We start from the raw sequence: 22,488 nt of genomic DNA, 5'->3' as shown, positions 1-22,488 counted from the left end.
TCTTTTGTGGTTCCATATAAAGTTTAGGATTATTTGTTCTAGTTGTGTGAAAAATGTTATGGGTATTTTGATAGGGATTGTATTAAATCTGTAGATTGTTTTGGGTAGTATGGCCATTTTAACAATACTGATTGTTCCAATCCAAGAGCATGGGATATCTTTCCATTTCTTTGAATCATCTTCAGTTTCCTTTATCAATGTTTTATAGTTTCCAGCATACAGGTCTTTCACTTCCTTGGTTAGGTTTATTCCTAGATATTTTTTTATTGATGCAATTTTAAATGGGATTTTTTTTAAACTTTCTGATATTTAATTGTTAGTATAAAGAAATGCAACAAATTTCTGTATATTAATCTTGTATCCTGCTACCTTGCTGAATTCATTTATTAGTTCTAATAGTTTTTGTATGGATACTTTAGTGTTTTCTATATAGAGTCTCATGCCATCTGCAAATAGTGACAGTTTTACTTCTTCCCTTCCAATTTGGATACTTTTTTATTTTTTTTCTTGTCTCATTGCTATGGCTAGGGCTTCCAATACTATGTTGAATAGAGGTGGTGAGAGTGGCATCCTTTTCTTGTTCCTGAATTTAGCTTGAAGGCTTTCAGCTTTTCACCATTGACTATTATGTTGGCTGTGGGTTTGTGGTTTATTATGTTCAGGTATGTTCCCTCTATACCCACTTTGGTGAGAGTTTTTATCATGAATGGACATTGAATTTTGTCAAATGCTTTTTCTGTGTGTATTGAGATGGTCATGTGATTTTTGTCTTTCCTTCTGTTAATATGGTGTATCACATTGATTGATTTGTGTATGTTGAACCATCCTTGCTACCCTGGAATGAATCCAACTTGATCATGGTGTATGATCCTTTTTATATATTGTTGGATTTAGTTTGCTAATATTTTGTTGAGGATTTTTGTATCTATATTCATCAAAGATATTGGCCTGTAATTTTCTTTTTTGGTAGTGGCTTTGTCTGTTTTTGGTATCAGGGTGATGGTAGCTTCACAGAATGACTTTGGGAGTGTTCCCTCCTCTTAATTTTTTGGAATAGTTTGAGCAGGGTAGGTATAAATTCTTCTTTGTAAGTTTGGTAAATTCTCGAGTGAAGTCATCCTGACCTGGACTTTTCTTTGGAGGGAGTTTTGTTTCGTTTTGTTTTTTAAGTAGAGTTAATTTACAATGTGGAGGGAGTTTTTTTTTTTTTAATTACAGATTCTATTTCACCTCAATGATTGGTCTGTTTGAATTATCCGTTTCTTCTTGGCTCAGTTTTGGCAGGCTGTATGTTGCTAGAAACTTGTTCATTTCTTCTAGGTTGTCCAATTTGTTGGCATATAACTGTTCACAGTATTGTCTTATGAGTTTTTGTATTTATGTGGTGTCAGTTGTTATTTCGCCTCTTTCATTTCTTATTTTATTTATTTGGGTCCTCTCTCTTTTCTTCTCGGTGAGCCTGGCTAGAGGTTTGTCAATTTTGTTCCTCTTTTCAAAAAAAAAACAAAAACAAAAGAACAGCACTTGGTTTTATTGATCTTTTCTATGGTTATTTTATCTCTATCTTATTTCCTCGCTGATCTCTATTATTTCCTTCCTTCTTCTGACTTAGGGTTTTGTTTGTTCTTCTTTTTCTATTTTTTTCCCCTGATATCAGCTGTTTTCCTGTGGGCTTTTCCCAAAGCAGACCTTGAGGTAAACGTTCATAGGCTACTACTTTATTAAGAAGTACAATCCAAAAGAAACCAGAGATAGGGAAATGTGACTGAGACAGGGAATGTCAGAGAGAAAATAAGACTATGTGTTACCAGGGTGATTACCACAAAGTTTGTATCAAGTACAAGTAAAACCATTTTTCTGAGAAGCAGTATGTGTTACTTTGCCTATCAATAATCCAGCCCTGGAGTGGAAGGAGAATTTACCTGCTGGCTTCTGTCTCTCTTTGGTTAAAACCTTGGTTTATGTCTCCTCAGTAAGAGACATGCGAAGGTGATATGCATTTCCCATGGATTTGCACGTCTCCAGGTCACAGAGAAAAACTAAGGGGAAGGTGAGGGACACTTGGTGCAGACATGAGGTAAAGAGACACTGGGCTGTGCCTGCTGCTTGGACTGCAGCTTGGTTGAGCCAAAACAGAAATTGTTGCCGTGGTTAGTTGGTAGGAAACAAGTTGGCAAGAGCTCCAGACATCTGCAAATTACAAGTTTATGAAATCATGTAAATGAAGTGGCTGATCCAAACATACCAAAACCAGAACCAAACAAAACAGCACTTCTCTTCCCCACACTGTCCTGCCTTTTTAATTATTACCTCCCAGAGGGAAAACTTTTAATTCTTTTTAGCTCTTTCTTCTCGTATTTAGTAAAATATTCTTTTCATCTTTTCTTAAAAAAAATTTTTTAATTAAAATTTTTAACCATTTAAAAAATTTAAGTAGAATTAATTTACAATGTTGTTTAGTTTCAGATGTACAACGAAGTGATTCAGATACATACATATATATATATATATATATATATATATATATATACACACACACGTATATACTTTTTCAGATTCTTTTCTTTTATAGGTTATTGTAAGATATTGGATATAGTTTCCTGTGCAATACAGTAGGTCTTTTTTGTTTATCTGTTTTATATATAGTAGTGCATATATGTTAATCCCAAACTCCTAATTTATCTCTCCCCTCCCCTCCCACACTATCCCCTTTGGTAACCATAAGTTTGTTTTCTACGTCTGTGAGTCTGTTTCTGTTTTGTAAATAAGTTCATTTGTATCATTTTTTTAAGATTCCACATATAAGTGATATCATATGATATTTGTCTTTCTCTGCCTGATTTACTTCACTTAATATGATAGATAATCTCTAAGTCCATCCATGTTGCTGCAAATGTCATTATTTCATTATTTTTTATGGCTGAGTAATAGTCCATTGTATATACATATATATATGTGGTGTGTGTGTGTGTGTGTGTGTGTGTGTATACACACACACACACACACACACACACACACACACAACATTTTCTTTATCCATTCATCTGTTGATGTTCATTTAGGTTGCTTCCAGGTCTTGGCTATTGTAAATAGTGCTGCTATGAACTTTGGGGTGCATGTATCTTTTCAAATTAGAGTTTTCTCCAGATAAATGCCCAGGAGTGGGATTTAAGGATCATACGGTAACTCTAGTTTTAGTTTTTTAAAGAACCTCCATGCTGTTCTCCATAGTGGCTGCACCAATTTACATTCCCACCAACAGTGTAGGAGGGTTCCTTTTTCTCCACACCCTCTCCAGTATTTATTATTTGTAGGCTTGTTAATGATGGCCATTCTGATGTGAGGTGATACCTCATTGTAGTTTTGATTTGCATTTCTCTAATAATTAGCGATATTGAACATCTTTTCATGTGCCTGTTGGCCATCTATATGCCTTCTTGGAGAAATGTCTATTCAGGTATTCTGGTCACTTTTTATTGGGTTGTTTGTTTTTTTGATATTAAAGTATATGAGCTGTTGGTGTATTTTGGAAATTAATCCCTTGCTGGTAGCATCATTTGCAAATATTTTTTCCCACTTTGTAGGTTGTCTTTGTTTTGTTTATGGTTTCCTTTGCTATGCAAAAGCTTTTAAGTTTAATTAGGTCCCATTTGTTTATTTTTGGTTTTGTTTCTATTACTCTAGGAGATGGATCCAAAAAAAATATTGCTATGATTTATGTCAGAGTCTTCTGCATATGTTTTCCTCTAGGAGTTTTATAGTATCTGGGCTTACACTTAGGTCTTTAATCCATCTTGAGTTTATTTTTGTATATGGTATTAGAGAATGTTCTAATTTCATTCTTTTACATGTAGCTGTCCAGTTTCCCCAGCACCACTTATTGAAGAGATTGTCTTTTCTCCATTGTATATTCTTGCCTCCTTTGTCATAGATTAATTGCCTGTAGGTGTATGGGTTTATTGCTGGGCTCTCTATTCTGTTCCATGGATCTGTATGTCTGTTTTTGTGCCAGTACCATACTGTTTTGATTACTGTAGCTTTGTAGTATAGTGTGAAGTCAGAGAGTGTGATTCCTCCAGCTCTGTTCTTCTTTCTCCAGATTGTTTTGGATCTTCGGGGTCTTTTGTGTTTCCATCCAAATTAAAAAAATTTTTTTTCTAGTTCTGTGAAAATGCCATTGGTAATTTGATAGGGATTGCATTGAATCTGTAGATTGCCTTGGGTAGTATGGTCATTTTAACAATATGGATTCTTCCAATTCAAGAACATGGTTTTTCCATCTGTTTCCATCTGTTTCATTCTTTCCATCTGTTTGTGTCATCTTCAGTTTCTTTCATCAGTGTCTTATAGTTTTCAGAGTAGAGGTCTTTTGCCTCCTTAGGTAGGTTTATTCCTAGGTGTTTTATTCTTTTTGATATGATGTAAACAGGATTGTTTCCTTAATTTCTTTTTCTGATATTGCCTTGTTAGTGTATAGAAATGCAACAGTTTCCTGTACATTAATTTTGTATCTAGCAACGTTACCAAATTCACTGATGAGCTCTAGTAGTTTTCTGATAGCGTCTTTAGGATTTTCTATGTATAGCATCATGTCATGTGCAAACAATGACAGTTTCACTTATTCTTTTTAATTTGGATTCCTTTTATTTATTTTTCTTCTCTGATTGCTGTGGCTAGGACTTCCAAAACTCTGTTCAATAAAAGTGATGACAGTGGGCATCCTTGTCTTCTTCCTGATCTTAGAGGAAATACTTTCTGCTTTTCACCATTGAGTATGATGTTAGCTGTGGGTTTGCCATATATGGCCTTTATTATGTTGAGGTTGGTTCCCTCTGTGTCCACTTTCTGAAGAGTTTTTATCATAAATGGGTGTTGAATTTTGTGGAAAGCTTTTTCTGCATCTGTTGGGATTATCATAGTTTTTTATCCTTCAATTTGTTAATATAGTGTATCACATTGGTTGATTTGCATATACTGAAGAATCCTTGCATTCCTGGGATAAATCCCACTTGATCATGGTGTATGATCCTTTTAATGTATTGTTGGAATCAGTTTGCTAGTATCTTTTTTTTTTTTTTTTTAATTTTTATTTATTTATTTATTTTTAATTTATGGCTGTGTTGGGTCTTCGTTTCTGTGCGAGGGCTTTCTCTAGTTGTGGCAAGTGGGGGCCACTCTTCATCGCTGTGCACAGGCCTCTCACTATCGTGGCCTCTCTTGTTGCGGAGCACAGGCTCCAGATGCGCAGGCTCAGTAATTGTGGCTCACGGGCCCAGCTGCTTTGCGGCATGTGGGATCTTCCCAGACCAGGGCTCGAACCCGTGTCTCCTGCATTAGCAGGCAGATTCTCAACCACTGCGCCACCAGGGAAGCCCTCTTTTGTTTTTTAATTTATTTATTTTATTCTTTTTATTTTTTTTTTGGCTGAGTTGGGTCTTCATTGCTGCGTGCAGGCTTTCTCTAGTTGAGGCGAGCGGGGGCTACTCTTCACTGCAGTGCTTGGGTTTCTCACTGCGGTGATTTCTCTTGTTGTGGAGCACAGGCTCTAGGTGCACAGGCTTCAGTAGTTGTGGCTTGCGGGCTCTAGAGTGCAGGCTCAGTAGTTGTGGTGCACAGGCTTAGTTGCTCCATGGCATGTGGGATCTTCCCAGACCAGGGCTCAAACCCATGTCCCCTGCATTGGCAGGCAGATTCTTAACCACTGCACCACCAGGGAAGTCCCCATTCTATGTCTTTTGATTGGAGTATTTAGTCCATCCATACTTAAAGTAATTATTGATAGGTATGTACTTATTGCCATTTTAAACCTTGTTTTCTGGTTGTTTTTGTAGTTCTTTGTTCATGTATTCTTTTTTTTTTCCTTTTGTGGTTTGATGATTTTCTTTTGTAGTATTCTTGAGTTCCTTTCTTTTTGGTTTTTGTGAATCTGTGTTTTTTTTTTTTTTTTGGTTGCGTTGGTTCTTCATTGCTGTGTGCAGGTTTTCTCTGGTTGCGGTGAGCGGGGGCTACTCTTTGTTGCAGTGTGTGGGCTTCTCGTTGTGGTGGCTTCTCTTGTTGCAGAGCACGGGCTCTAGGTGTGCAGGTTTCAGTAGTTGTGGCACGTGGGCTCAGTAGTTGTGGCTCGCGGGCTCTAGAGCACAAGCTCAGTAGTTGTGGAGCACGGACTTAGTTGCTCTGCAGCATGTGGGATCTTCCCGGACCATGGATCGAACCCATGTCCCCTGCATTGGCAGACAGATTCTTAACCACTGCACCACCAGGGAAGTCCCCCTATTGTATGTTTTTGATTTGTGGTTACCATGGAATTCAATTATGTTGACCCACAACTATATCCACTTGCTTTAAATTTACACATTCTAAAAGATCTACATTTTTATACTCCCCTCCCCCACATGTTGTGATTTTCATGCCCTATTTTACATCTTCATGCTTATCCTTTTACTGTTAATTGTAGTTATAGTTGCTTTTACAAAATATTTTTTAATCTATGTACTGGCTTATTTAAATGATATTTAATCCTTTCATATATTTGCCTTTCCTATAGTTTCTTGCTTCTTTTCTGTTTAGAGAAAACCCTTCAATATTTCTTTTAGGGTAAGTTTAGTATTGCTGAATTCATTTAGTTTTAGCTTGTCTGAGGTTTTTTTTTTTTTTTTTTTAATTAATTAATTTATTTTATTTATTTTTTTGGCTGTGTTGGGTCTTCGTTTCTGTGCAAGGGCTTTCTCCAGTTGTGGAGAGCGGGGGCCACTCCTCATCACGGTGCGCGGGCCTCTCACCGTCACGGCCTCTCCAGTTGCAGAGCACAGGCTCCAGACACGCAGGCTCAGCAGTTGTGGCACACGGGCGTAGTTGCTCCGTGGCATGTGGGATCCTCCCGGACCAGGGCTCGAACCCGTGTCCCCCACACCGGCAGGCAGACTCTCAACCACTGCGCCACCAGGGAAGCCCCTGTCTGAGGTATTTTTAAATCTCTCCTTCTATTCTAAATGATAATCCTGCTGGGTAGAGTATCCTGGGTTGCAGTTTTTTCCCTTTCAGGACTTTGAATATACCATGGCCCTCCCTTCTGGCCTGCAAAGTTTCTGTAGAGAAATCAGCTGATAGCCTTATGAGGTTTTCCTTGTAACTAACTCTTTGTTTTTTTCTTGCTGCCTTTAGAATTTTCTGTTTATCTTTAACTTTTGCTGTTTTAATTATGATATGTCTTGGTGTGGGTCTGTTTGTGTTCATCTTGTTTGGGACCCTCTTTGCTTCCTGTACCTGGATATCTGTTTCCTTATTTAGGTTTGGGAACTTTTCAGCCATAATTTCTTCAAATACATTCTTGATCCCCTTCTCTCTCTCTCTCTTCTCCTTCTAGAACCCCTATTATGTGTAGGTTGGCATACTTCATATTATCCCATAGATCTTGTATGTTGCCTTTATTTTTTTCATTTGTCTTTCTGTCTGCTGTTCTGATTGAATAATTTCCATTATTCTATCTTCCAGATCACTTATTCATTCTTCTGTGTCATTTAGTCTGCTATTCATTGCTTCTAGATTGGTTTTAATCTCAGCAATTGAATTGTCTAATTTTGATTGGTTCATCTTTATAGTTTCTAGTTCCTTGTTACAGTGATCTGCATTTCTATTGATAATCTTTCTTAATTCCTTTAGCATTTTTATTACCTTCTTTTTGAATTCAAGGTCTAGTAGACTGGTGAGGTCTGTTTCATTATTTGTTATTTCAGGGGATTTCTCTTGTTCTGTTGATTGGAAATAGTTCCTATGCTTTTTAATTTTACTTAACTTTCCCTGTCTATGAATTTAGGAGAAAACAGCTATCTACTGTGGTCTTGAAGGGGTGTTTTTATGTGGGATTGACCCTGCAAAGATGGTATGTCTCCAGTATTTTTGGTGCAAGGGCTGGTTTTGGTATGGATGCCAGCCACATTTTTCCTCAGGGTGTGCTTGTCGTTACCCCCTTGATAGGAGGTGTGCTTGGTGTTGTCATATCTAGAGCCTGTGCTGGGTGTGAGGCAGGGCTTCATCTCTGCTCCGTGGCTGTCACCGGACTTTTGGGGGTGGGGCCTGCTCCCCAGTTGTTGGAATAGATGGCCTGAGGGTTGGGTTCGATCAGGCTCCGTAGCCCTTGAGTGTGCATCCTGCCCCAAGGGAGGTAAATCCTGAAGCAAATGAGGCCCGTGTGGTCACAGAAGACCTGTGCACCACCTGTGTGGGCATCCGTGGTTCCACTCAGAAGCAGTCCAAGTTCACGTCCCTTTCTCTGTTGTGTTCATCCCAGATCTAGTGCAGGGCTGTGGTGTGGAGTGGATGGGGCTGGGGCATTTGCTAGGCTGGGGCTGGCGGTCAGGTTGTGGTTGCAGGAGTTGAGCTGGCTGCTTTGCTGCCTGAGATCTGGGCTGCCTCTGTGGCAGTCTTTTCCCAGGACCGTTCTTCCCCAGATGTAGTGCTAAGCTGTGGTGTGGAGTGGGCGGAGGCTGGGCGCTCTTGCTGGGAAATGAACTGCTGCATACCCCTGCCCAGGGCCTGTCTGCCCGAGATTCAGTACTTAGCCCCTTCACACTCTTGTGGTGCCACCAGGTACACACGCTGACACTTTCTGCCCAGCTAGACCCACTGCCCCTGTGCGTGCACTTATAATGGGCTCTGCAGGGCCCCCCAACCCCGATAACCTCCCAGGCCCTCTGGTCTGTCTCTGCATAGCTAGACCAGGTCTCTGCCCAGATCTCATGCCAAGCTGTGGTGTGGACTGAATGGGGCTAGGGCATTCGCCCATTTGGATTGGGAAGTGCGGTGAGGTGGCAGCCACCAGTGCAAGGCTCTCTCATCCCTGATTGTTAGCAAGCCAGCACACGTGCACTCCTGTCGAGTAGAGTCTAGGCTTCTTCAGTCTTTCTGTCTGTCTCAGTGAATTTCCCAGCAGGCAAGGGGGCTTTACTCCTCTGTGCAGGAATCCCAGGAATTGGATGCCCAAACTGTGGCTTGATCTGCTCACTCCCCAGAGTGAAGGTCCACCCATGTGGACCTTTTCTTCCTTTCAGATCCCTCCCAGGGATGCGGGTCCTGATCTGATACCTTTTTTTCCCCATCATACCCAGTTACATGGAGATCTTTATTGCAGCTTTGGTTGTATAGCAGTTCTTCTGCCAGTTTCCATTGAGAATTGTTCCACATGTAGATATATTTTTGATGTGTTTATGGGGGGAGGTGAGCTCCATGTCCTCCTACTCCGCCATTTTGATCCCCTCAGTTGCTGACTTCTTTTTTTTTTTTTTTTTTTTTTTTTTACAAATGGATGAGTTCAGAAGCAATGAGTTTTTTTTTTGTTTTTTTTTTTAATTTCTTTCGTGTGAGGGCTTTCTCTAGTTGCGGCAAGTGGGGGCCACTCTTCATCGCGGTGCGGGGCCGCTCTTCATCGCGGTGCGCGGGCCTTTCACTATCGCGGCCCCTCCCGTTGCGGGGCACAGGCTCCAGACACGCAGGCTCAGTAGTTGTGGCTCACGGGCCCAGTTGCTCCGTGGCATGTGGGATCTTCCCAGACCAGGGCTCGAACCCGTGTCCCCTGCATTGGCAGGCAGATTCTCAACCACTGCACCACCAGGGAAGCCCCAGTTGCTGACTTCTTGAAGCCTTGGTTTCCTTTTCTATAAAATGGAGGCCTAGTGCCGACCTCATTGGATTTTTTGAGGATTAAATGGAATATTGCACATAAAGCACTTAATAACTGTCTAGGAGTAAGCAAGTAATGACCTGGTGACTGCTATCACTTGGGCATCTCAGAGACCTCTCCATTGCCATTTGAGCACTGATTTTGAGCACAGTTTTAGGCTATGTTGTAGAATGTGTAGTCACAAATCATAGAGTATTGTGTCATTATCTTTTATAGATGTAAAAATGTTCCTGTAGATGTCATGTCTTCACACTCCTTATGGAAATAAGAGGAGAATGGTTTATTATTTATTGTTCAGACTTAGGAGAAATGTGGGTTAAATTAATTTCAGTTGACCAGCACAATTGCAACTACTGACCCAGTGATATCGAGTTGAGAAGTAATGGAAACTGGGCTGATTAGGAATGAAGAGACCAGATTTTATGGCCTCAAATTATAGGCTACTGAATTTGAAGACAGAATGAATGCACCTGTTTAAACAGAAGAACGACTATAGCTTCAACATCTCTGATATATTGGAAATAGTATAGGACAAAGTGAAATTTCTACATACTCTTATTTTAAATGATTTAAAAGAAATCACTGGGTCAGTGGCTGCAGTTGTGCTGTTCGTGTGCAACTGGGTAACTGAGGAGTCATTAGGTTCTGGAAATTGACTTACATCATCTAAATTCAAAAGAGATTTATTTCTAAATCACAATACCAATTTAATAATTTCTGTCGAGAAATATATGTTACCAAGATGTCTAGACTAGTTGGTCAGGGAATTTGTTTCTCAAGAGATGTCTACTTGATAAATCAAGTCTGTATCTGAAGATTGCTTGTGAACTTAATGTCAAATTGTTTGATTTTAAGGGGTAGTATAATCAATCATGAATATTCTTTGTCACTTTAGAGATATATCTAACAAACCCATACTTATAGCAGCAGGGCAATCTTTTTTGAACTGGGAGAAATAACTTAGTCCCATCTTAAGGGGTGTATTCTAAAAATAGCTGATCTTCTTTATCTCTTATTAGAGAATGATATTTTCTTACCCTGTCTACCAGTTATGGGTGATAGAGTTTAAACTCAAACACTGTTAAGAGTTTGTATTTCTCCTGTGAACTGAATATGGGAGATAGTGCCCAAAGGTATTGTTTCTTTCCCTTGGAAATGGGTGTTGTGTGTATATACATGGTCTTTCTTCTTGCAGTATTTCCAGGACTATCCAGACCCAGAAGGCGGTTTGTTCATAGGAGAGAAGAGAGCCTATTTAGGCTATGGTGCTTGAAAACATGTTCAGCCTTCTTTTTGCATTCTGATTCTATTAACTGGCTTTGGAATACACAGAAAAGAAATGCATCTCATAGACCCTCACTGGTGGTAGAGTAATAAGGCTATGAGCTGCTGCAGAGTTAGGTAATATCTAAATTTTCTAATTTGTTTTCCAATTAAGAAATTATATTTCTTTACTATTCTCTGCCTAGGAGTAGATATGTTCTATTCCTTATACTACCTTATTGTTTATTTCACAGATCCATTGTTTATCATGTCAAGTGAGAAAGACCACAACCAGGCAAATATTCAGGCCACCCTGATTCGAAGCAAACTGGTAGGTCTTATTCATCCACTAAGGCAGCCTAATGGACCTGAACCATCTAGTTTGGCTAACTGCGCTGATCAGATTGGCTAATCACCAAATCTCCACTGGATTTTATATTCTGCAGATTACTTTGCCACGATTACCAGGGGACAAAGTTTCTTAATACTTGTGGCCCAATGTGAGGATTAACTAACTAATAGTGAATAAAGGACTCATTATAACCTAAGTTATTTCAATGAGAAAAGTAATATATGCCTGTGTTGAAAGAATTCAAAGAGTACAAAAGCTTATATGGTATAAAGTAAATGCTACCCTTAGCCCTCTTCACATAATCATCCATTAGCATCAGTTTCTTGAGTACCCTTCTAGAGATAGTCTATGCATATACCAATAGCCTATGTCATATACACTGTTTTGTGCCTTTAAAAAGTTTGCAATAGTAAAATACTTTAGAAAAATCTGATGATATAATTTTGTCCTTTTTTCCCCTGCCTTCCTGTCCTAACATTAGAGAAGGGTTCCCAGGTATAGAACCATGTTCAGTAGCCTGATTCATTATCCAAGATATTCTGTGTATTGGAGCAAGGAAGGTCCTGTTCCATCATTCATCAGTCAGGACTGGAAGGGACATGAGGAGAGACACAAAGAAGCCCTCCGGAAACTTGCTGTGTAAGTGTCAGGTAGCTTCAGCTGCTACTCATGTTTTTAATGAATGCATTTTTCTTCTTAAAAATTTTATTTATTCATTATTATTTTAAAATGTACAGGGACTTCCCTGGTGGTCCAGTGGTTAAGACTTCGCCTTCCAATGCAGGGGGTGCAGGTTCGATCCCTGGTCAGGGAACTAAGATCCCACATGCTTCGTGGCTAAAAAACCAAAACATAAAACAGAAGCAATATTGTAACAAATTCAATAAAGACTTTAAAAATGGTCCACATCAAAAAAAAAAATCTTAAAAAAAAAAAGTACAATTGTGATGTTATACCTAGACCAGTTGAGCTCAAATTCTCTTTCTTAAGCCCTTTGACCAAAACAAGCCTGATTCAGGAGCAATGGTTATAGGTTTATTGGTCAGTAGATGTTCTCCAAAGGTTGGAGTGCATATGTATATTAAGTGATAACTTACCACCAAAGGTAGAAGTGAATGCGTTTGTTGTTTCTTTGATTCATCTTAGAAATTGCAAGTGTACTTTTCTGCTAGTATCCAAATACACTTTTTGGAGACTTGCAACCAAGGCACCTTCAGAGACAGATCTCTTGAATTGCTTATTCTTTTAAGGAATATTTACAAGTTCATACCTAGTAAATTTCTTTTAAAATGCTACCTTACAGCCTAGACATAAAACTTCATTTTTTAAAATTTTGTAATTCTCATGTGCTATTAACTAAAAGTGGGTAGTTTCGTATATGAGATTTCATAAGTCTACTCATTTATTAGCTTTCAGTTCTACTTGTTGGCTCCTGGTTTCCTGGCTCAGGGAAAGTAACTATTCTAGTCTGAGATGTAGGACAGTAAGATGCATGTTATAGAAGACTTTGCCCTCAGTCTGAGCTACCCTGTGTATCCCCTACTTTATAGACATATAAATATGAATTGGAAATTATATGTTAGACTTGAATAATGTTTTCCTGCTTCGTTTTAGAACTGACACTTCTTTTCAGATGCCTAAAGAAGTTTATGAAGATCCTGATGTTACTGGAAAGAATCGCTATAAATATTTTGAAAGGTAGAAAATAATTACTGTGAATATGAGCCCTAGTATTATTAGAGACCACTTTGTAATAATGATAGCAGCTCTCATTTTTAAGTGCATGCAGTGTGCCAGGCATCACTTTATAAGTGCTTTACGTATACAATATCAATTTTCAGAACAGAAATATAGGATAAGATATATTATCCCCATTTTACCAGTCAGGAAGCTGAGACCAAGAGAGGAGAATTAAATTGCTCAAGGTCACATAAATTAGCAAGTGGTAGAGTTGGGGTTCCAACTAAGTCTGCCTGACATTAGAGGTACTAATTGCAAATAAGAATGTATATTTGAGAACAAAATGAAGTTATCAAATGAAGTGAGATAGAGCAAAGACACCATGACAGCCGTAGTGCAGGGGAAAGTGTTAAAAGAGGGCAAATAGGTGAAATATGCTCTGTTTGTGTGAATGTTGCCAAAACCAACATGGTCAAAAGATTCACTTTGTTTCATTTGTGAGTAATACTGATGTGATAATCATACACTCAGATCGGATTAAAATAAGATGAGGATTTCCCTATAGGTCCTGAGTTAGCAAAATAGTCTTGATGTTATATCTACATAAGCTCATTTGAGAAAAGTAAACTTGTAGTCCACATTATGCTGATTTTTTTCAGAGAAATGTTAAATTCTTAACATACTATACTCAATTCCTAGACTTTTGGGGGGAAATTTTTTTAAGTAAATCATTGGGAATTTCAGAATATCTCAGGGAACTTGAGAAGTTGCTGGGGACTAATGACCAGCTGAAGCCCAAGTATAGGGCACTGTTTCTCAGAGTATGGCTTGTTTCCCATCTTCAGAAAACACACTGGGATGTTTATTAAAAATGCAGATTCACTGGCTCTACCTTATATCTACTGAATCTCCTGGGCTAGACCTGGGAATTTGAATTTTACACAAGAATCTTCCCACTCCCCAGTGATTTTTGTGTATGCCAAAGTTTGAGAATTACTGATATATGAAGTATTCAAACTCACTGATTTCAAGGGACAAATATTAACAATGGAAGAAAGCTCAGAGAGCACACAATGCAAAAGTCCCACACATTTGTGTTTTCCTTTCTCCCCCAGGCCTTTCCTTCCATTTTATCAACAGATGCCATTCAATGTTGTTTTTGCATCAACCAGGTAAGTAACCATTATTTAAAAACTTTTTTTCCAGTTTATTTTATTTATTATTTGCTTCCATATTTGTTTCCAGAGGATAGTTGTCTAAATCAATATTTTTAAACTTTGGATCACTAACCATTAGAAGGTCTTCTAGTGGGTCATGAGCAGCATTTTAAAAAACAAAATAGAATAGAAAATAACCAAGAGCATCAGACATATTGAGAGTAGTTGTTTTTTGCTTATAACTTTTGTTTTGAATAGATACATACATATGCTCATCTAATTTTTGCTATACTCTTTCCCATGTCAATATAACTTAAAATTTCTATAGGAGAAAAAAATCCAAGGTATTCTTGAAATGAAACGGAAAAGAAACCTTTTTTAAGGTCTCAGATTTCTGAATAGAAAGTTAGATAGGGCTTGACTTTCAAACATGCATTTAAAGGATATGGTTACTCTTAATGATATAGCATCTTATGAATAGGATATATGTTATCAAAGGTCTGTAATCCTCAATATAAGTGCCAATTATGATCCCAGTTCCCCTCTAAATTTTAAGACTGTATATGGATACCTTTGGCTCTTACATGGATGGAGGAAAGATCCTCTGCTCTCCTCCTAGACAGAGCAACGTTGTGTATTGTCACTTTACCTGGGGACAACTGCAGACTTGTTTTCTATGAAATGCTTTGTATGAGCAAAGAGAAGCTATAAGACAGGTATCTCCCTATAGATACCTTTGGTAATTCTTTAAAAGCAGGCTCACTGGATCTCCTGCCTGGAGGTCATAATCCCGTTAGGTCTAAAAATTGTTCAGCTGATTGTGGGGAGTTCTGAGGTCTACAGTGATGAACACTGGGCCCCTCCACTCCTTCCTAACTAATTGTGATGTAAGGGATAAAGATTTCCTTTGAGAGTTAAAGCATGACAGTTGACATTCTAGATAGTCTCTTTCTTTCTCAGAAGTTTTAAAGAATGAATCAGTAACCGTCTGTGAAGTCAACTTGGGAATTCTGGCAGCATTGAGTTTCTGAGTGGTGAGGATAATTCCACCTTATGTTAGCAAGTATGGACTTGTCTGGGGACAGCTGGCCTTCTCCAGCCACACCCTTTCCATGGCTAGCTGTTGGAGCCTTTACTTTGGACTCTATGTAAGCATCTTGGTGAAGAGGATAAAAAGTAATATTTTAAAAATGTTCAATAGTGGTTTCCAGTTCCACATATGACGTGCTTGGAAGTTACTATTAACTGAAGATTTTAAAAACAGACAGGCAAATACAGGGAGTTATAGCTACCCAGAACAGAGATTCATGAGTAGAAACTGCCCTGAGAACCATTCCTAGGTAGAAAAACCTGAACTGTAATTGACAAGTTGCTAGAGATTCAGTGTGGAAGAATCTGAGAATGAAAAACTCCAGGAGGACCCAGTCATGGGGGCTCCCACAATTTTGTGATTTACCTCCAGCAACTCAACCAGGTTCTCACAGTAAATATTGGAGAAAAATCCCCCTATGCTTCTGGCAGGAGGAGGGAAAAAGGAACCACTTTGAAATATGAGCACTCTGTTCTTCTTAACAAGGCCAGCTGTCAGGAGAAACTAGTGAACCAGAGCCTAACCTGCTGGGGTATTATCAGAGCCTAACTGAGAGGGGAAGGAAATACCCAACTTCAGTCCCCTTCTGCCATCCTGCCCCACCTAAGGGGGAAGAAAAAACTGAAAAACACTTATGAAGCTCATAGTCCAGATGCATAGGCTCACTGAAAGAAAGACCTAATATATGAAAACAGAATGCTTCCCTTCCCCCCACACCTTACCACCAAATTACTAAAGACCTATTTATAGTTTTTCTTACTCGGTACATCATGTGTAGCTGTAAGAAAAAAAATTACAAGGCATACTGAAAGGCAAAACCACAATTTGAAGAGACAGCATAAGCATCAGAACCAGACATGGCAGGGATGTTGGAATTATCAGAAAAGGAATTTAAAACAACTGTGATGAACATGCTAAGGGCTCTGATGGGTGAAGTAGACTTCAAGCAAGAACAAATAGGCAATGTAAGCAAAGAGATGGAAATTCTAAGAACTAAAAAAAAAAATGCTAGAGATCAAAAACACTGAAACAGAAATGAAGAATTCCTTTGATAGGCTTGTTAATAGACTGGACATAGCTGCGGAAAGAATTTGTGAGCTAGAGGATATCCATACAAACTTCTAAAACTGAAAAGCAGAGAGAACAAAGACTGAAAAAACCAGAATATCCAAAACCTGTGAACAAATACAAAGGTATAGCATACATATAATGGGAGTACCAAAAGGAGAAGAAAGAAAGGAACAGAAGAAATATTTGAAACAATAATGACTGAAAATTTCTCCAAATTAATGTCAGATATCAAACTACAGAGTCAGGAAGCTCAGAGAACATCAAGCAGGATAAATATCAAAAAAGCTACACCAAGGCATATTATATTCAAACTAAGGAAAATCAGAGATAAAGAATAAATTCTGACAGAAGCCAGAGTACAAAATTACCTCACCTATAGAGGAACAAAGATAAGAATTACATCTGACTTCTCAGAAACCATGCAAGCAAGAAGAGAGAGAAGTGAAAATTTGAAGTGTTGAGAGAAAAAAATCAACCTAGAATTCTGTATCCTGCAAAATTATCCTACAGAAATGAAAGCAAAATAAAGACCTTCTCAGACAAACAAAAATTGAGGGAATTTGTTGCCATTAGTCCTGTCTTGCAAGAAATGTTAGAAGAAGTTCTTTAGAGAGAAGGGAAATAATATAGGTCAGAAACTTGGATCTACATAAAGAAAAGAAGGGCATCAAAGACAGAATAAATGAAGGTGAAATAAAAACTTTTATTTTATTTATTTATTTTTTTTTTAAAGGATTTTCTTATTTATTTATTTATTTATTTATTTATTTTTGGCTGTGTTGGGTCTTCGGTTCGTGCGAGGGCTTTCTCCAGTTGCGGCAAGCGGGGGCCACTCTTCATCGCGGTGCGGGGACCGCTCTTCATCGCGGTGCGCGGGCCTTTCTCTATCGCGGCCCCTCCCGTCGCGGGGCACAGGCTCCAGACGCGCAGGCTCAGCAATTGTGGCTCACGGGCCCAGCTGCTCCGTGGCATGTGGGATCTTCCCAGACCAGGGCTCGAACCCGTGTCCCCTGCATTAGCAGGCAGATTCTCAACCACTGCGCCACCAGGGAAGCCCAAAACTTTTATTTTTTAACAGTTTATTCAAAATAATAAGACCACCAGGGCAGAAATAGAGACACAGATGTAGAAAATGGATGTGTGGACACAGGGGTGAAGGGGAGGGTAGGATGAATTGGGAGATTAGGTTTGATATAAATACACTACCATATGTAAAACAGATAGCTAGTGGGAACCTGCAGTATAGTACAGGGAGCTCAGCTCAGTGCTCTGTGATGACCTAGATGGGTGGCATGGGGGGAGATGGGAGGGAGGTCCAAGAGGGAGGGGATATATGTATACACATAGCTGATTCACTTCGTTGTACAGCAGAAACCAACACAACATTGTAAAGCAATTATACTCCAATTAAAAAAAAAAGGAAGACAATGGAAGACAAATGGTGGGCAGTTTGTTTTCCCTCTTTGACTAATTATTAAAGGAGCCTATTCAGAAAAAAAATTAATAACAATAATAAGAGCAACAATGTATTTGATTATGTATGCTCGTGAATATATCATGTATATGCTTATATAGAAGTGAAATGAATGACAGCAATAATAAAAGAGATAAAAGGGAGGAATGAGGATTATTTTGTTATTATAAGGTACTTACACTGCTTGAGAAGTGATATAGTGTTATTTGAAAGTGGACTTGGATTAGTTGTAAATGTATATTGCAAACTCTGGGGCAATCACTAAAAAAGTAAAAAATAAAGGGAAGTATAACTGATATGCTAATAAAGAAGAGAAAATGGAATCATATAAAACGTGGTTAAAACTACAAAAAAAACAGAAAAAGGGTGGGAGATAAAATAGGAACAAAGAACAAGTGCAACAAATAGATATGGTAGATATTAATCCAACTATCAATAATCACTTTGGCCATCAGTGGTCTAAATGAACCAATTAAAAGACAGATATTGTTAAAGTGGATCAAAAAACAAGAACCAACTATATGTGGTCAATAAGAAACCTACTTTAAGTATAAAGACACATATAGATTAAAAGTAAATGGATAGATTAGAACAGAATAGAGAGCCCAGAAATAAACTCATGTTTTTATGGTCAGTTAATCTATGACAAAGGAGGCAAGAATATACAATGTAGAAAAGACAGCCTCTTCAATAAGTGGTGCTGGGAATACTGGACAGCTACATGTAAAAGAATGAAATCAGAACATTCTCCAACACCATATACAAAAATAAACTCATAGACCTAAATATAAGACCTGAAGCCATAAAACTCCTAGAAGAAAACATAGGAAGAACACTCTTTGACATAAATTGTAGCAATATTTTTTTGGAGCAGTCTGCTAAAGCAAAGGAAATAAAAGCAAAAATAAACAAATGGGACCTAATTAAACTTAAAAGCTTTTGCACAGCAAGGAAAACCATCAACAAAATGAAAAAATAGCCTACTGAGTGGGAGAAAATAATTGAAAATGATATGACCGATAAGGGGTTAATATCCAAAATATATAAACAGCCTATACAACTCCACATCAAAAACCCAAGCAATCCAATTAAAAAATGTGCAAAAGACCTGAATAGACATTTCTCCAAAGAGGACATGCAGATGGTCAACATAAACGTGAAAAGATGCTCAACATTGCTAATCATCAGGAAAATGCAAATCAAAACCACGAGATATTATCTCATACCTGTCAGAATGGCTATCATCAAAAAGAACACAAATAACAAACGTTAGCAAGGTGGAGAAAAGGGAACCCTCCTACGCTGTTAGTGGGAATGTAAATTAGTGCAGCCACTGTGGAAAACAGTAGGGAGGTTTCTCAAAAAACTAAAAATAGAACCACCTTATGACCCAGCAATTCCACTCCTGGGTATATATCCGAAAAAAACAAAATCACTATTTTGAGAAGATACATGCACCCCAATGTTCATAGCAGTATTGCTTACAATTGCCAAAATATGGAAGCAATTCAAGCATCCATCAACAGATGAATGGATAAAGAAAATGTGGTATATATATATATATATATATATATATATATATATATATACAATGGAATACTACTCAGCCATAAAAAAGAATGAAAATTGCCACTTGCAACAACATGGATGGACTTGGAGGGTATTATCCTAAGTGAAGTTAGTCAGACAGAGAAAGACAAATACTGTGTGATATCACTTATGTGTGGAATCTAAAAAATACAACAAACTAGTCAATATAAGAAAAAAGAAACAGACTCACAAATATAGAGACCAAGCTAGTGGTTACCAGTGGGGAGAGGGAAAGGGGGAGGGGCAATATAGGAATAGGGGATCAAGAGGTATAAACCATTATGTATAAAATAAGCTACAAGTATATATTGTACAACACAGGGAATATAGCCAATATTTTATAATAACTATAAATGGAGTCTAACCTTTAAAAATTGGGAAATACTGTATAGTACACCTGTAACATATAATATTACACATCAACTACACTTCAATTAAAAACTGTAAAAAAAGAACAAAAGTAAATGGATAGAGAAAACTATAGCATACTAACACTGAAAGAAAGCAACAATAGCTATAATAATTTCAGACAGAGCAGACTTCAAAGCAAGGAAAATTATCAGGGATAAAGAGAGGCAATACATAATGATACAGAGGTCAGTTCTCCAAGAAGACATAATAATCCTTAATGTATATGTGCCTGATGACAGAGTGTGAAACTACATGTGGCAAAAAGTAATAGAATTACAAGGAGAAGTAGATGAATCTGCTATCACCTCCTGTTGGAAATGGATACATCTAGCAGAAGAAAATCAGTAAGGCCCTAGTTGAACTTAACAATACCATTAATCAGTTGTATATAATTGGTATCTATAGACTACTTATTCCACAACAGCAGAATACACATTCTGCTCAAGCTCACATGAAACATTCACCAAGATAGCCACATTCTGGGCCATAAAACACACTTTAATAAATGTAAAATCATAGAAATAATACAATGTCTGCTCTCAGACCATAGTGGTATTAAACTGGAAATTGAGAACAGAGGGAGAACTGAAAATCCCCAAATATATGGATATTAAACAATATATTTCTAAATAACATATGGATCAAAAAAGATATCTCATGGGAAATTTTAAAATATTTTAAACTAAATGAAAATGACAATACAAATTATAAAAATTTGTGCAATGCAATGAAAACAGTGCTTAGTGGGAAATTTATAGCATTGAATGCATGTATTAGAAAAGAAGAAAGATCTAAATCAATCATCTAAGCTTCCACCTTGAGAAACTAGAAAAAGAAGAGCAAATTATATCCAAAGCAAGCAGAAGAAAAGCAGTAATAAGAATTAGAGCATAAATCAATGGAATTTTTTTTTCAAGTGTATGGAGAGTATAAGCCATGTACTTTTAAAAAAATGTTTATTTATTTATTTTGGTTGTGCCGGGTCTTAGTTGCAGCTTGTGGGCTCCTTAGTTGTGGCTCGTGGGCTCCTTTAGTTGCGGCATGTGTGCTCCTTAGTTGCTTCTTGCAGGATCCTTAGTTGTGGCATGCGAACTCTTAGTTGCGGCATGCATGTGGGATCTAGTTCCCTGACCAGGGATTGGACCCACATCCCCTGCATTGGGAGGTGGATTCTCAACCACTGTGCCACTAGGGAAGTCCCATAAATCAGCAGAATTGATCAAGGAAATCGATAGAGAAAATAAGTGAAACCACAAAGTTCTTTGAAAAGATCACTAAAACTGATAAGCCTCAAGCCAGGCTAACTAAGAAAAAAAGAGAGGACACAAATTATTAATATCAGAAATGAAAAAGGATCCCCTTTTCAGAAATGAAAAAGGATTACTGCAGATCCCATGGCATTAAAAAGATAATTAAGGAATATTGTGAATAACTCTATGCCTACAAATTTGATATTCTAGATGAAAAGGACTAATTACTTGAAAAGCAATTTGCCAAAACTCACACAAGAAGAAATAGAAAATCTGAAAAGGCCTATATTATTATTAACAAATTTTTGAATCAGTAATTAATAACTTTCTAAAACATAAAGCACCAGGCCCAGATGGGTCTGCTGGTGAATTCTACCAAACATTTAAGGAAGAAGTTATACCATTCTCTGCAGTCTCTTTCAGATAATAGAAACTAACTCATTCTTTGAGGCCAGCATTACTCTAATACTAAAACCAGGCAAAGACATTAAAAGAAAACTACAAACCAACATTTCTCATGAGTGTAGGCATGAAAATCCTCAACAAAATATTAGCAAATCAAATCCAACAATGTATAAAAAGAGTTATACACCACAACCAAGTGGGATTTATCCCAGGTATGCAAGGCTGTTTCTGCATTTGAAAATCAGTTAATATAATGCATCACATCAACAGGCTGAAAAAGAAAAATCACATGATCATATTACGAGAGGCCAGAAAAAGTATTTGACAATATCCAATACTCATTCATGATTAAAACTCTCAGTTAACTTGGATTAGAGAGGATTAGAGAGGAATTACACAACTTTATAAAGACTGTGTACCAAAAACTTACATCATACTTAATGATGAGAAACTCAAAGCTTTTCCACTAAGATCAGGAAAAAGGCAAGGACGTCCCCTCTTGTCACTCCCTTTCAACATCGTACTGGAAGTCGTAGCTAATTCAATAAGACAAGAAGAAGAAATAAAAGGTATACAGTTTGGAAAGGAAGAAATAAAACTGTCTTTTAGCAGGCGACATATTCATCTATGTAGAAAATATGAAAGAATTTACTGAAAAAAAAAAACCCCTCCTGGAACTAATAAGTGATTATAGCAAGGTTGTAGGATATAAGGTTAGTATACAAAAGTCAGCTGCTTTCCTATATACCTATATAGAACAAGTGGAATTTGAAATATAAAACACAGTGCCATTTACATTAGCATCAACAAATGAAATACTTAAGTATAAATTTAATAAAATATACACAAGATCTACTTGAGGAAAACTACAAAACTTTGATGAAAGAAATCAAAGAACAACTAAATAACTGGAGAAATATTCCATGTTCATGGATAGGAAGACTCAATAGTGTCAATATGTCAGTTCTTCCCAATTTGATTTATAGAGTCCATGTAATCTCGATCAAAATCCCTGCAAGTTATTTTGTGGATATTGACAAAGTGATTCTAAAGTTTATATGAAGAGGCA

The 22,488-nt window shown here is 37.6% G+C and overlaps 1 protein-coding gene across 8 annotated transcripts in view; it reads left to right on the top strand.

Moving 5' to 3' along the window:
* The window catches only part of CFAP91 (cilia and flagella associated protein 91), a 139,647-nt gene that overhangs the window by 4,381 nt on the left and 112,778 nt on the right, over nucleotides 1-22,488 (top strand). For 5 of the 8 annotated variants that reach the window (XR_009008245.1, XM_007181870.2, XM_007181872.2 and 2 more), the window contains exons 2-5: nucleotides 11,194-11,270; nucleotides 11,773-11,930; nucleotides 12,906-12,989; nucleotides 14,087-14,143. Coding sequence is in view for 7 of the 8 variants with exons in the window: in XM_007181870.2 (XP_007181932.2) it covers nucleotides 11,194-11,270; nucleotides 11,773-11,930; nucleotides 12,906-12,989; nucleotides 14,087-14,143 (376 nt within the window). In the remaining variant the exon portion in view is untranslated. Of the gene's footprint in view, nucleotides 1-6,719; nucleotides 6,961-10,871; nucleotides 11,078-11,193; nucleotides 11,271-11,772; nucleotides 11,931-12,905; nucleotides 12,990-14,086; nucleotides 14,144-22,488 lie in introns of all 8 variants that reach the window. The other 3 variants (XM_057545964.1, XM_057545965.1, XM_057545963.1) reach the window with 3 other exon arrangements.

This window comes from Balaenoptera acutorostrata, chromosome 4 (assembly GCF_949987535.1).
Source record: "Balaenoptera acutorostrata chromosome 4, mBalAcu1.1, whole genome shotgun sequence".
Classification (NCBI taxonomy): domain Eukaryota; kingdom Metazoa; phylum Chordata; class Mammalia; order Artiodactyla; family Balaenopteridae; genus Balaenoptera; species Balaenoptera acutorostrata.
The sequence above is the reverse complement of the archived record's forward strand: the minus strand, read 5'-3'. Positions and strand labels throughout refer to the sequence as shown.